The following is a 12,972-nucleotide window of genomic DNA, read 5'->3' on the forward strand; positions in this document are numbered from 1 at the left end:
ATTAAATTCATTTGAATTCATTAGAAGCACCTGACAGAGTGTGCAGATCCTGTTTCTTTTATGATTTTTATTTTTCAATGTGCACGCTCTCCTCTATCCTTTGTGGAAGCAACAAGAGACCAAACACAGCACTGTCCCCGTCCACAGAGCGCCAGAGCTCAACACAAAACCCATAATTAAGACTTAAAGACACAATCCAAACCCTGCGGGTTCATTCAGTCAAATACATTACTATTTAGTCATTATAAAACAATACCCAAGTGAGTCGCTAAAGCACTGAGAGAGCAGGAGGAGCTGAGGGAGCAGCGCACAAAGCACAAAACAAAAGGGTCGTCCTGTCAAACATGCCTCAGACCAGGTGGACATTCAGAGTCTGTCAGACCTCGAGTGATCAGGATGAACATCACTGATAGGGCACGTATGAGCGAGAGTGGCGGCGGTGGGGAGAAGGCTAATTAAAGGTTAGCAGGAACACATTCATTTCGACCACATATCCAATGTGGAGGTGCAGTGGGCTGTATATAAGGCATGGATGTTACATGTGCTTAATAATATTTGAGCAAGTGAGACAATCAAGCAGTTTAAGTTGCCGGTCCTTAACTTACTTTAACTACTTCATCTGTGCGATTCAACGACTGGAGAGCCTATCAGGTCAAATTAGACAAATTAATTCAAGTAAGGCTATACAGTATGCACACACACACACACACGCACACATGCACGCACGCACACAAACACACACACACACACACCTTAACGCTGGTGCAGGGTTAGGAATAACTGAAGAAATTAAAGGGAGATCGACAACATGATGCTTCAAGACAATTATTCTGTGCAAAAATGTCATCCTGTTGTTCAGATCTGCATTTAATTTAGATATCTGACAGCTAAAACTCCAACGGCAGCACAGCAGGTGAACATTTAAGGGCCATTTCACCCCAAAATCAAAATCACATATTGTTCCCCCTCCTGCAGTGCTGTTTATCTGTCTAGATAGTTTTGGTGTAACTTATTAACCTATAGAATCCTCGCCAGATGAAAGACAGTAGTTCCTACATGATTTCTGGAAATAGACAATATTGCTGAGTTTTTCAAAGGTATTTTTTGGTGCTTTAAGCATCATCAGTTTTGGCCATGCTGAGTCACACCACGCATTTCCATCACCACTTTCATCTCTCTGTACCTCTGTAGCTTCTAACTGAATCAAATTTGGTTTCTTGGCTGCATCATTTGGACTTTTCTGATTTATTTTACTGTTTGGTGTTTACTTTCAACTGGACAGGAGTTGTGTTAAGTTGCTGATGAATAACCAAAATTTCCTGATTTCACTGCTTCAAATAAAAGCATTTAGAGGCATAGTTTCGGTGAATTATCCCTTCAAGTAACAACATATTGGGAGACTTTAATTGTGAAGAATTTATAGGAATTAAAGTGTTTATTCACTGTTTTACAGCTGCTAGACTCAAGCTAAGCTTGTCTTCATTTAAAAGAGACATCTTCAAGGTGACATTGTTGTAATGCAGATCCCCGCCATGCTGGGCTGACTTGCCGGGTCAAACTCAGTCAAGCCAAGCAGCATGTATATGCAAGGGTACTAGTCCATTTGTATCAGAGAGAATGCAGACGTCTCTAGTGGCTGGTATCTCCAAAACTCTGCAACTCACCAAAACTATCTAGATGGACAAATAGCACTACAGGTGAGTGGAAAAATGTGCATTTTTAATTTTGGGGTGAACTGTCCCTTTAAAGTGAGGCTTAACAGGACCAGCTGGATGGACGGGCTGACGACAACTCTACTGATATGCTGGTTTGGTTGATGTTTGATTTTTGATTTTTATTTGTATTATTATTGAAGTCTGTGAGCTGACCTCAGCTCCTCGAATTAAGAGCCGAAGGAAGCGGCCAAGCAGCGTAAAGCTATTCACACCTCGAGGCGGAGCAACGTCTCCACCTCCTAACTCAGAGAGCCCGATCACACCCCAAACCCCCCCCCCCCCTCCGGGCCCACAGCTGCCTCCTCAACAGAGAGCAAGAAAGAGAGACAGAGAAGAAATCTGCATGACACACGATCAACAGGAGTAAAGACGGAGAGAGTGACGAAGGAGCAGCCCCGTGACAAACTGGCCGGAGATAACGATTGTGTTGTGCTAACGAGAGGCCGTGTTCTCGCAGAGCTGGCTGGAAGTTGATGCCAGTAGTGTGGGTGGCAGAAGCCTGGGTGGTACCTCCATGATGATAATGTTTCTGTGGACACACACCGGTAGGATGAGTCGGCTGTCTTCACCTTCTCGCTGATGCTCTTCTTCTGCCAGTGTGTTCGCCAGTCTCTTCTCCATGGCAGGCCGGCCTCTCAATCTCTCTTTCGGTCTCTGTGCTAATTTCAGCCCCCACCCCCACCCTCCCACCCAGGATTATCCACCTCCGTTCCCCTGTCCTCCCTCTCCTTCCCTCCCCAAAGTCCAGTTACTGCACCACTACGTTTGTACTGTACAGTCGAAAAAACCAATGAGCAGAAATCTTTAAAAAGCAGAGCAGTTGTTTTTTTTTTTCTGCAGTTGTTTCTCGCTCTCGCAACTACAAAGACAGGCCTGCATCTGCCGTTCACACACACACACACGCACACGCACACTTCTCATTCACTCACACACTTGTACGAAGCCATGCTCGCAGGAACGTCTTTCTCACACGCTCATCCTCATGCAAGCCGCTGCTCATCTCTAGTGGTGGTGTGTTTGTTGGACATGCAGGAGTGGGGAACGAGGACAGGGGAGAGAAAAGGTTCCTAGCTTGTAAAGGGAAGAAGAGGGTAGGCGTGTGTCTAAGTGTGTGAGTGTGTTGAGGGAGAGGTCTTAGTTCAGCTGCCATCTCCTCCGGTATTTCTTCTCGTCATCACCTGTAAGAGGTAAGAAAAACATATCATTTAGAAAGCATCAAACCCGGTGTGATCAGTCTAAAGCAGAGAGAGAAGAAGAAGTGAAGAGGCAGGAAATAGAGTACCTTTTCACAGAAGGTGAGATAAAAAGAATTTAGGCTGAATTAGAAATGCAGGAGAGAGAAAAAAGAGCAGAAGAGACTCGTCAGTAAAATCAGATTTTCAGCATTTCACTGATTTGAATAAACTCAAAATGTTTCCTGATTTTTTTGCGGGTTGATTAAAAAAACTCAGCATACCTTCTAGATGGTTCCTGGACATGTATTTCAGTGCCTCATCCAGGAGGATGACTGGGATGGAAATCTTCAGGACCACAATCCACTGGGACCAGCGCAGGGGGGTCACCTGGAAGATCAACTGGAGGACAGAGGAAAGCAAAAGAGTCAGAAACTCCTTTCATAATGCATCAGATGGCAGACGAGGCTACAGTAGTACAGCTTCGCCACTCTCTTGAAACAATATCTAATTGCAGTTATTTTGACTGATATTGCAATTTGCAATATGATTTGTGACATTAGAGGTAAAGATCATTTTTAGATCATTATTCTTATTTTGATTTAAGAACATGTTAAAATGACTATGGTGTGATTTCTTGCAGGAATCTGTTTTTTCAGTCTGTAGAATCTGATGTGTAAGGACAGGACATCTCTGTCTCATGTCATTCATTCATTAAAGAACTTTTTTGACACATTTTGCCTTTAACAAATATTGCACCTCCTGTGATTTGAAAATTGCAGGACGATGTACTACAATTTCGATAAAATTTCAATTAGAAATTTCGTGCAGCCCTAGTCCTGACAGTTTAGCACAGTGCAACCTAAGAAAACAAACACGAGGAAATAAAGAAGAACATCGTCACCAACTTGATAAGTGATAAAACCAACCAAGTATACAACTGAACCCAATTAAGAAGTACATACAATCTCTGTTAATTATACATTCAATAGTATCAAAAGTATCAAAGCTATTAACATAAAATAATTAAAGGCCTCAGTTTAGTTCAGCCTTTATTTTCCTGCCTGATATTTGGCAGTGACAGTGATCAGTGACCTTCTGTACCAGAACTGTGTGCAGGCTGTTAATAAAATAAATGAATAAAAATATTGTACTGCTTCACAGTTGTATGCCTCCACCAACCAGTTTTCATTTGCAGTTTACATCCACATCTGTCAAGACTCATATAATACATGCAGTGAAGGAAGTCATTGTTTTGGCAAAATGGAAGTTTTCACTCTACATGTGTGATTCCAGTGAATAATTTCGAGTGAGAAACATGCTGTCTTCACTTAGAGACTATTTTTACAGAGGAGGACAGAAGACCGATAGAGAGCTGAACATTATGATGTCACAGTGAGGTCGACCTTCTGGATCACCTCATCATTTTATCCTGTTAGACATTTGTGTGAATTTTTGCCACAATCAACATATGAATTCTTAAATTATGTCAAATTATTATGATGATTATTATGATTAATTATGTCAAAAATGTGATTTGTGAGGTCACACTGACCTTAAAGGGATAGTTCACCCAAAAATAAAAATCCAGTCATTATCTACTCACCCTCATATTGACTGGTCAGGTTTAGTTTTTTAATCCACAAAACACTGCTGGAGTTTCGCAGGAAAACAGTGATGCAGAATCTCCCAAACAATGGAAGTGAATGGTGACCAGTTTTCAAATGGAAAAAACAAACAAAAAATATAAAACATATTACACCTCCATACTGCTTGTTTGGTGTAAGTCTCCTAAAGCCCCAACATGCTGCTCACTTGTGCACACACCTCGTCACACCACACACACAGTTCAGACAGTGTGCACACACATGAACGTGACTCCAAGCTATGAATCTACAGTGAAGATTCAGGCTAAAAATATGGTGTAAATCTTTCAAGTCAACTTGGTATGTTTTGGCTTCAGGAACTTTGATTACACCAAAGGAGCAGCATGGAGGTGTTATATGTCTTATTTTTCAGTGTTTTGTTTCCGTTCCAAAAACTGGTCAACATTCACTTCAGTTATTTGGGGGATTCTGCAACTCCAGCAGTGTTCTGTGGACTAAAAAACTAAACCCGACCCTGAGTCGACATGAGGGTGAGGAGATAATGACTGAATTTTCATGTTTGGGTGAATTATCCCTTTAACATTTGGTCATCAAAATCTAATGAGTTAATCCTTCTGTGCATGTGGAAATTTCTGGAAAATCTGAATATATTCCCTCAGGCATTCCTGAGATGTCGCGTTCATAAGAACAGCATGGATTCGAGGTCATGGTGATCACCAAAATATGATGCTCGGGTCCAAGTATTCATTTGTACCAGATGTAAATGAAGAAGTTGTTCCTGATGATGAATTATGTTCACAAGAACGATGGATGGATGGACAACCAGTATAAATAACACCACCCGTCACTGCTATCACCAGCTCAGAGGCATAAAAACACAACTAAATATAGAGGCACACTGCAAATACAGAAAACACAACCATATACAGAAATGCTACAGCTGCACAGAACACAACAGAGTTACAAAACAAGTTTCCAGGGGACACTAAAAAGTGATGAACACTGCTGCCATATTTAGTGACCCCAGAAAACTCCTGCTGTTTTGTAACTCATGGTCTGTGTGACTTGGAGGGGCTTCATATTTGCACTGTAAAAACAAAAAGTTGAGAAGTACAAGTAAAAGTAAATATTCTCAACTAAAGATCATAGGTCAGCAAAAGTTTATGTCAGAGCTGAAGAGTGTGAGTTGAGCTCAAAACTCAAAATTGATTGTAGTGTGATGCCTTGAAGATTTAAGTCGTCTCAACTACTGTTTTTTTTTTACAGTGTGGTTGTGTTTCTCTATTTTTCTTGTGTTTTCTGTAGGATGTTACATTTGTTGTCCATTAAGTTGAGATGTTTTTTTTTTATCATTTGTCCCAAGCTGGTATTCCAGACGTCTCTGCCCAGCTCTTCCTGGGGGAACCCGAGGTGTTCCCAGGCCAGATGAGATATATAATCTCCCCAGGGAGTTCTGGGTCTACCCTGAGGGCCTCTCCCAGTTGGACGTGCCCGGAAAACGTCCAAAGAAAGGCACCCATGAGGCATCCCAATTAGATAACCAAACCACCTCAGCTAGAAGGAGTAGCTCCACACCTCTCTGAGGCTGACACCAGCTGCTCTGTGGAGGAAACTCATTTCAGCTGCTTGTATCTGCAATCTCATTCTTTCAGTCGTTTCTAGTGACAAAAAAATACCCTGTGGTGCAGATAGTGGTAGTGCTCTCAGGGATACTGTACTCTTTCTTTCGAAATAAGTCATGTTAACATAGTTGAACATCATCCCACAGTATGTTTATTTCACAGCTCCCCCAATAGATCCAAAGCAGGCACACTGGCAGAGTCTACAAGTGTCCCAGACAGTCGATGAGTACTCACCGGCAGAGGCTCGACATAGAGGATTAAGAAGTGGAGGGATAGGGAGAGGATGATGGCTCCCAGCAGCCAAATATTGACCCAAGGAGGCATCCTGACCAGGGACTGGTTCTCAGACAAACTGGCGGGGAGAAGATCAAAACATGTTGACAATTTATCTGCTCAGTGTGACAGGAAGGACTCTACATGGAAGATTTTCTATCATGTTGAAAAGATCAAATAATTCCTGCAAACTCACAGAGAAAAAAATACAATTATTAAAAGAATTACGCCAAGATTTCATTAGAATGTCAGTGCAATTAATCAAATGTAAGACTAAATCCTCCAGGGTGACAGCAACCATTTAAACACCTCTGACAGTTTTACAGCCTGTCTTTGGCCAGGGTGAACGTTTTCATTGGTCGAGCAGCTCTTTATTTGAACCTTCCCGTCCTCAGATTCTTTCCTGAGTGAGACATCAGCGTTTGTTTCTATAGGGAGCTACTGACAGACTTGCTCCATGAGCAATCCTGGCAAAAACACGAGCACTTTTCCCTTCATACCACTGTTCCTTTTATTTTCTGCCTCCCCAAATAAGCATTATTCCATTTCTTAAGATGTGTGGCTGAGTCCTATTCCTCTGCCACATTAACCAAACGCAGAATCTAAAATATATACAGACATTATGAGCAGCTACGTGGAGTCAGTAGTGAAGAGTTTGTGTTTTTCTGATATTGTAACCGTGTTGTTATCCCTGCCACGGCCGTGTACTTATTCCTCAAAGGGAGTGCTGTCATGTTGGATGACAGTGTCTTCTTTTTTAATACAAATCTGACAGCCGTAACATTTGCGGAGCGTTCACTCCGACATCTCAACAGAAGATGGCTGACCTGTTGAGCGCGTTGAACATTTCGATGGTGACCAGCACGGACAGGGCCATGGTTGTCGGGTAGCGCGATTCAAACACCTCACAGTCGATGTCCCGGAACATGGGGTTGTCCTCGGTGCACTGCATGAAATGTCTCTGCAGAGAGAGACAGACAGGAGTCAGTGTGTGTGTGTGTGTGTGTGTGTGTGTGTGTGTGTGTGTGTGTGTGTGTGTGTGTGTGTGTGAGGTTTCATGTGTGTAAGCAGGATTTAACCAGGACCTCTGCGACCTGGTTTGATGGAGCTCACATCTGATGGGGGAACAGCTGCAGAACCTTGGCCTCGTTCCCACCCCGTGTGCAATCAAACCAGACGGCTCTGACTTCCCTTTCTATTTCTGTCCTCTGCTGGGATCACCGAACATGACTGTGTCCGACAGCAGGCAATGTAAAGACAGCTCGGAGGGAGGGGGGACATATGGAAATGTGAGAGAAAAACTGAGTAGAGCAACTCACCAGCTGATAGAAAGACACTTGTGGGCCTTCTTCATCGAACAGGTACCACCATGTGGCAGCTCCGACTGTTCCAAGACCCACGTATCCTGCAGCAGAAACAGTCAAAGACATCATGTTCACACCAGAATGAAAGAAAGAAGTCAACATTCACTAGAACTACAAAGTTAGAGAAGACAGGCTGTGTCAACAGTGTCCACAGAGACAGGTGGAGACAGAGCAACATTTCCTGCTGCACTGCAGCAAACATGAAGATAACAGGACAAAGTTTCTCACTAAAGTTAAACGTAAACTCAAGGATTTTGATACACTCTCTGATCAAACCAAAATGAAATATCTTCTGGGAGAAAAAAGCATCATCACCATGGAAGCTGCAACATTTGTCAGTGTGTGTCACAGCACAAAGGACAAACACAACAACACATGATACATGTTGGTAATTCTCCTCACAGCTGATATTCTGCTTTTTATTCATTATGAGTTTGTGTTTATATATTGTTTGTTGTTTCTTGATTTGATCCTAAACAAGAGGTAATTATTTCTATGTACAGTAGACCTATGACACACACACACAGTTACATTACACACTGGTTTATAAAGTATTATTATTGGTGGACATAATATATGATAATGTATGATAATTACAGCTTTATAGCTCCTGGGTTACACACTGCAATACAACTATCATAACTTTTGTCAGTTCTAAAGACACAGAGAACTGCTCTAACACATCATAACAGTTTCTGAAATGGAATAATGTCTAGAACATCATACAACTATACTTATACAGTGCTGTCATAATAGCTTACAAAGTCATGTTATAATGTAATATTGATGTTTATAAGACATTTTTCCATTTTAGAAACTTAGAATTCATAATGTGTTATTATTCGAAATAATTATAAGAGCTTTGTAAAACCTTATAAATACATTATAACTTAAGAATATGCTTATAATGTATTATAGACATCTAACATAAACCAATAACATGACATGACACATTGATTCTCAGCAGTTTGTTCTACCTCCAATAGCCAGATATCTGAAGAAGAGCCAGCCGGAGATGAGAGGCTCTTTGGGGTTGCGGGGTGGTTTGTCCATAATGTCCAGGTCTGGAGGGTTGAAGCCCAGGGCGGTGGCAGGCAGACCGTCAGTCACCAGATTAACCCACAGCAGCTGCACTGGGATGAGAGCCTCAGGGAGGCCCAGGATGGCTGTGAGGAAGATGCTGGAGACGGACAGTGAGAGGAGACACAAACGTCAGACTGAAGGTGAAGACAGTCCCACCTGGTGGCTGTTGTATCTGAGTGTGTCTCACCAGACGACCTCTCCCACGTTGGAGGAGATGAGGTATCTGATGAACTGCTTCATGTTGTTGTAGATGGCCCTGCCCTCCTCCACAGCAGCCACGATGGTGGAGAAGTTGTCATCAGACAGCACCATCTCAGACGCCGACTTGGCCACCGCTGTGCCGGAGCCCATGGCGATGCCAATCTCTGCTTTTTTCAGGGCCGGGGCGTCGTTCACACCGTCTCCTGTCTGCGATGAGAAAAATGTTTACGTCATTAATGCAGCAGAAAAACTGACTCAGAATTGTATCATGTATTCTAAGACTCATAAAGAACTTTTTCAACATTAAAATGTGCAACAACAACAAAAGACATAGTTTGACGATATCTGAAGTAGCATGTGATCATGGGAGTTGTTGTTGTATCCCTGAAAGTTGTACCAACTAGACTAGCAGGAAATACAGCGTTACCTTGAATATACTGACCCTTCCTAAGTCCCACCCCTTTTTGCTTTGTGCTCCAATGATATTAGGCAAGCTTGGTAGCTCAGGTAACTCTCTCCTTTCCTGTTTCCTGTACTTAGATATGCTGTGTGCTTGTTTCATCTATGCTGAAAAGAAAACCAAATTTTAAAGATGTTGAAAAGACGTTGCTGGAGCACCTGTAAAAGTGACACATATTCACATCTTATGTATGTGTCTCTATGTGTTGCTTTTACAAGGAAAGAAGAAAACTGGCCAAGACACCAAGTTTGTTCTCTGTTTTTGGAGCACAGACCAAAAAGGGGAGGGGCTAGAAAGGGTTAATTTATTCAAGGTAATGGTGGATTTCCTACTAGCTGCTAGTTGCTGTTTCCAAGAAAACATGAGATATCTTAACATACATCAGAGAGTGAGGAAGGAAGTCGGCAAACATGACTAAATGTAACATAATGTAAGTACACAACTCAACAAAATACAATGTAAGAATAAAATATATAACATAGGTCTCGTGTTAGATATTTTAAGACAGAAATGTTACATATCATAGCTTTAACTGGAGCCAGATTTTGTGGAACATTTAACTACTTTAAAACAACACAGGAGTTGAAAGAATCTCTTAAATGAATAAAACTTAAAAAAAACTTCTTTGGCACAAGCCAGTGTTGTGTGCTGTACTGAACGTGACAACTTGTTTATTCTTAAAATACTGATCCCACATTACAGTTTTAGGGAAGATTATATTTTAAAGTGATGGCTCTACCAAATTAAAGATGATTGAAAATGAACTGCGATGTCATTATGTAAAGTCTCATTATCATTTCAGATCCAGACAGGATTAAGCTAAAGCTGAGCAAGTAAGATATATTAATCTGTCATGGCAGGGCCTAAAGCAGCTTTAGATTGTGTTGAATGTCGGAGTTAGTCTGACAGGCAAATGGTGATATTGTTGTCTCCCAACCTCCCATCTTCCCCTCGGATCAGCCCCTCTACTGAGACGTGTGTCAGATAGGAAGCAGCAGAGCGGGCCAGAGATGACAGCTTTTGATAGCAGTGTCTGAGAGAGCAGCCTCACAGAGACCTGAAATATGTCACGCCTCACTGGCCTCTTCTCATGCATCTCTGCAAGTCATTCGAATAAGTTGAAGGAAGTAGAAAAGACATTTTTTTGCCCCGCAACACGTATAAAGAATTATATGACAAAGGAAATATACAATGTGTGGATTTGTAGGAAGTGGAAAAAAGTGTAAAAGTTGAAGATGATGGTTGGGTGCCAGTGAAGGGCAAGAATAAGGAGTAGCAAGATTATAGTAGTAAAACCTGGCTGACTAATTTAATCAAAGACTCTTTAGTAAATCACTAAATAAAGTTTAGCGATGTAAATTAAATTGTTTAATCAGCTTTAATCTCTTTGCTAGCTAGCAAAGAAGTTAAATGTTATATTGTTAGCTAAGTAGCTAAAAGGTAAACACATCTTACATTGTTTGCTAGCTAGCTAAAAAAGAAAAGTGTTATATTGTTGGCTAGCTAGATAAAAAAAAGAGAAAACATATTGTTTGCTACCTAGCAAAATGTTCTTTTATTTGCTAGCTAGCTTAAAAAGAAAAAATGATACATTACTTGCTAGTTAGTGAAAAAGTTAAAACATTACATTATTTTTGTGCTAGCGACAAAATTAACAAAATGTTACATTGTTTGCTAGCCAGCTAAAAAGTTAATTAGCCTAGTTAGCCTACTCATGATGGCTCAGCAGAGAATTATTTTACTCAATACTTCTCAATAAGGCAGCTATTTTAAAAGTAAAACCTCCTCCAGTGTAAGTAGGACTGGATCACATTGGAAAGTGGAGTTGAAGTTTTGGTGGAACAGAAATGAATTCAATATAGGTTTTGAGTAAAAACTAAACCAAGGTTAAATCTTTCTTAATTTTAAGGTGGTTTAAAAGTTTGGTGCATCATAAATTAAGGTTAAACCAGGATTTAACTGGGGTTAAAAATGAATCCTTGAATTGGAGTTGAATCATTACTTCTCCTCACCATGGCAGTAATCTCATCAAAAGACTGCAAGTATCCCACAATCTTTGACTTGTGAGCCGGCTCGACGCGGGCGAAGCATCGCGCCCGCTTGACGGCTTCCCTCTGGGCATCTGGCGGGAGGTCATCAAACTCTCGGCCGGTGTAGGCCTTCCCCATCACGTCCTCCTCCTCGCCAAAGATGCCAATTCGTCTGCAGATGGCCACAGCTGTGCCCTTGTTGTCTCCTGTGATCATGATGACACGGATACCTGCCTCATTGCACAGTTTCACTGACCCGATGACCTCCTTCCTGGGCGGGTCAAGCATGCCCACACAGCCAACGAATGTGAGGCCAAGCTAAATGGAACCAGAGAAAAAGAGAAAGAAGGGGATTAAGACGGTATCTGAGAACACAATCTCACTTCAGTTTTACAGACGGAATTCCCCTCATTTTATTTGTATTGCTGCTGAAAATATAAAACAGATTACTCTCTATGGAACAAAGGAATGGTTCCACGGAAGAAGAAATAAGCATAAAAGCCTCATAAAGATTTAATCACTACTGTGGACATTAAAGGAATAGTTTGACATTTTCGGAAATATGCTCATTTGATTTTTTTGCTGAGATGATATCTGTGTGTTAAATATTAAGTTACAGCCAGGAGACAGTTAGCTTAGCTTAGCTCAATGACTGGAATAGTGTTTATTTCAAGAATGAAAACTATGACAAAATATGTTCAACCTTTTTCTTTCCATTATCAAGACGATACTGAGACATCACTGTCACTACCTGTCAACATTAGGGCTGAACAATTTATCCAAATTTTATCCAATTTTTATCCAATATGGCCTATGGTAATTTTCAAATCACAGGAGGTGCAGCATGTGTTAAATGCAAAATATGTGTCAAACTATCATTTTAAATTAAATATTGTGCTGCAGAAATGTCCTGACCTACACATCATATTTTTTTTTTTTTTTTACAGATTTTAGAAAACATCTTTGTTTGGTGCAGGTCCTATGCACACAATAATAATGTTTTAAATGAAAATGAGAGTAATGATGTAAAATGATCCTTTCCTCTAATATCACAAATCCTGTCGCAATGGCAGTATCAGTCAAAGTAACTGCAAACAGATATGTTTTCACATTGTTCGGCCTTAATCAACATTCAATATTGTTGACAAAAACTGACAAGCCTAAACTGTAATTTTAAAAAATAAAAACCTTGCCAAAGTTTCTGTTTTTCTGTATTTCTTCAGTTCCGTTTCCTGTGCTGCACTCAGCACATCAGGACAACACCTGGACCACACAGTGAGCTCAGTCAGGACCAGGACCAGGACCAGGACCAGGACCAGGACCAGGACCAGGACCAGGACCAGACCACTCACTCTCTGCATTCTTAATCATTCAACATATGTTATGGTTTTCTTTGACTAAGATAAGACTAAAATGCACAAAATTGTAGTCAACTAAAACAAGGA

General features: G+C 41.1%; 1 protein-coding gene across 1 annotated transcript in view; it reads right to left on the reverse strand.

The window, feature by feature from the left end:
* Positions 1–227: 227 nt before the first annotated feature.
* atp2a3 (ATPase sarcoplasmic/endoplasmic reticulum Ca2+ transporting 3) overlaps positions 228–12,972 on the reverse strand; it is an 89,957-nt gene continuing 77,212 nt past the window's right edge. Inside the window, exons 14-21 of the mRNA XM_084730470.1 lie at positions 11,510–11,845; positions 9,024–9,244; positions 8,731–8,933; positions 7,709–7,794; positions 7,217–7,350; positions 6,351–6,468; positions 3,172–3,289; positions 228–2,893 (exon numbers count right to left, since the gene is read on the reverse strand). Coding sequence (XP_084586596.1) covers positions 2,850–2,893; positions 3,172–3,289; positions 6,351–6,468; positions 7,217–7,350; positions 7,709–7,794; positions 8,731–8,933; positions 9,024–9,244; positions 11,510–11,845 — 1,260 coding nt within the window. The 3' untranslated portion in view covers positions 228–2,849. The remainder of the gene's footprint in view (positions 2,894–3,171; positions 3,290–6,350; positions 6,469–7,216; positions 7,351–7,708; positions 7,795–8,730; positions 8,934–9,023; positions 9,245–11,509; positions 11,846–12,972) is intronic.

This window comes from Lutjanus erythropterus, chromosome 11 (assembly GCF_056507025.1).
Source record: "Lutjanus erythropterus isolate fLutEry1 chromosome 11, fLutEry1.hap2, whole genome shotgun sequence".
In the NCBI taxonomy this organism is placed as follows: domain Eukaryota; kingdom Metazoa; phylum Chordata; class Actinopteri; order Lutjaniformes; family Lutjanidae; genus Lutjanus; species Lutjanus erythropterus.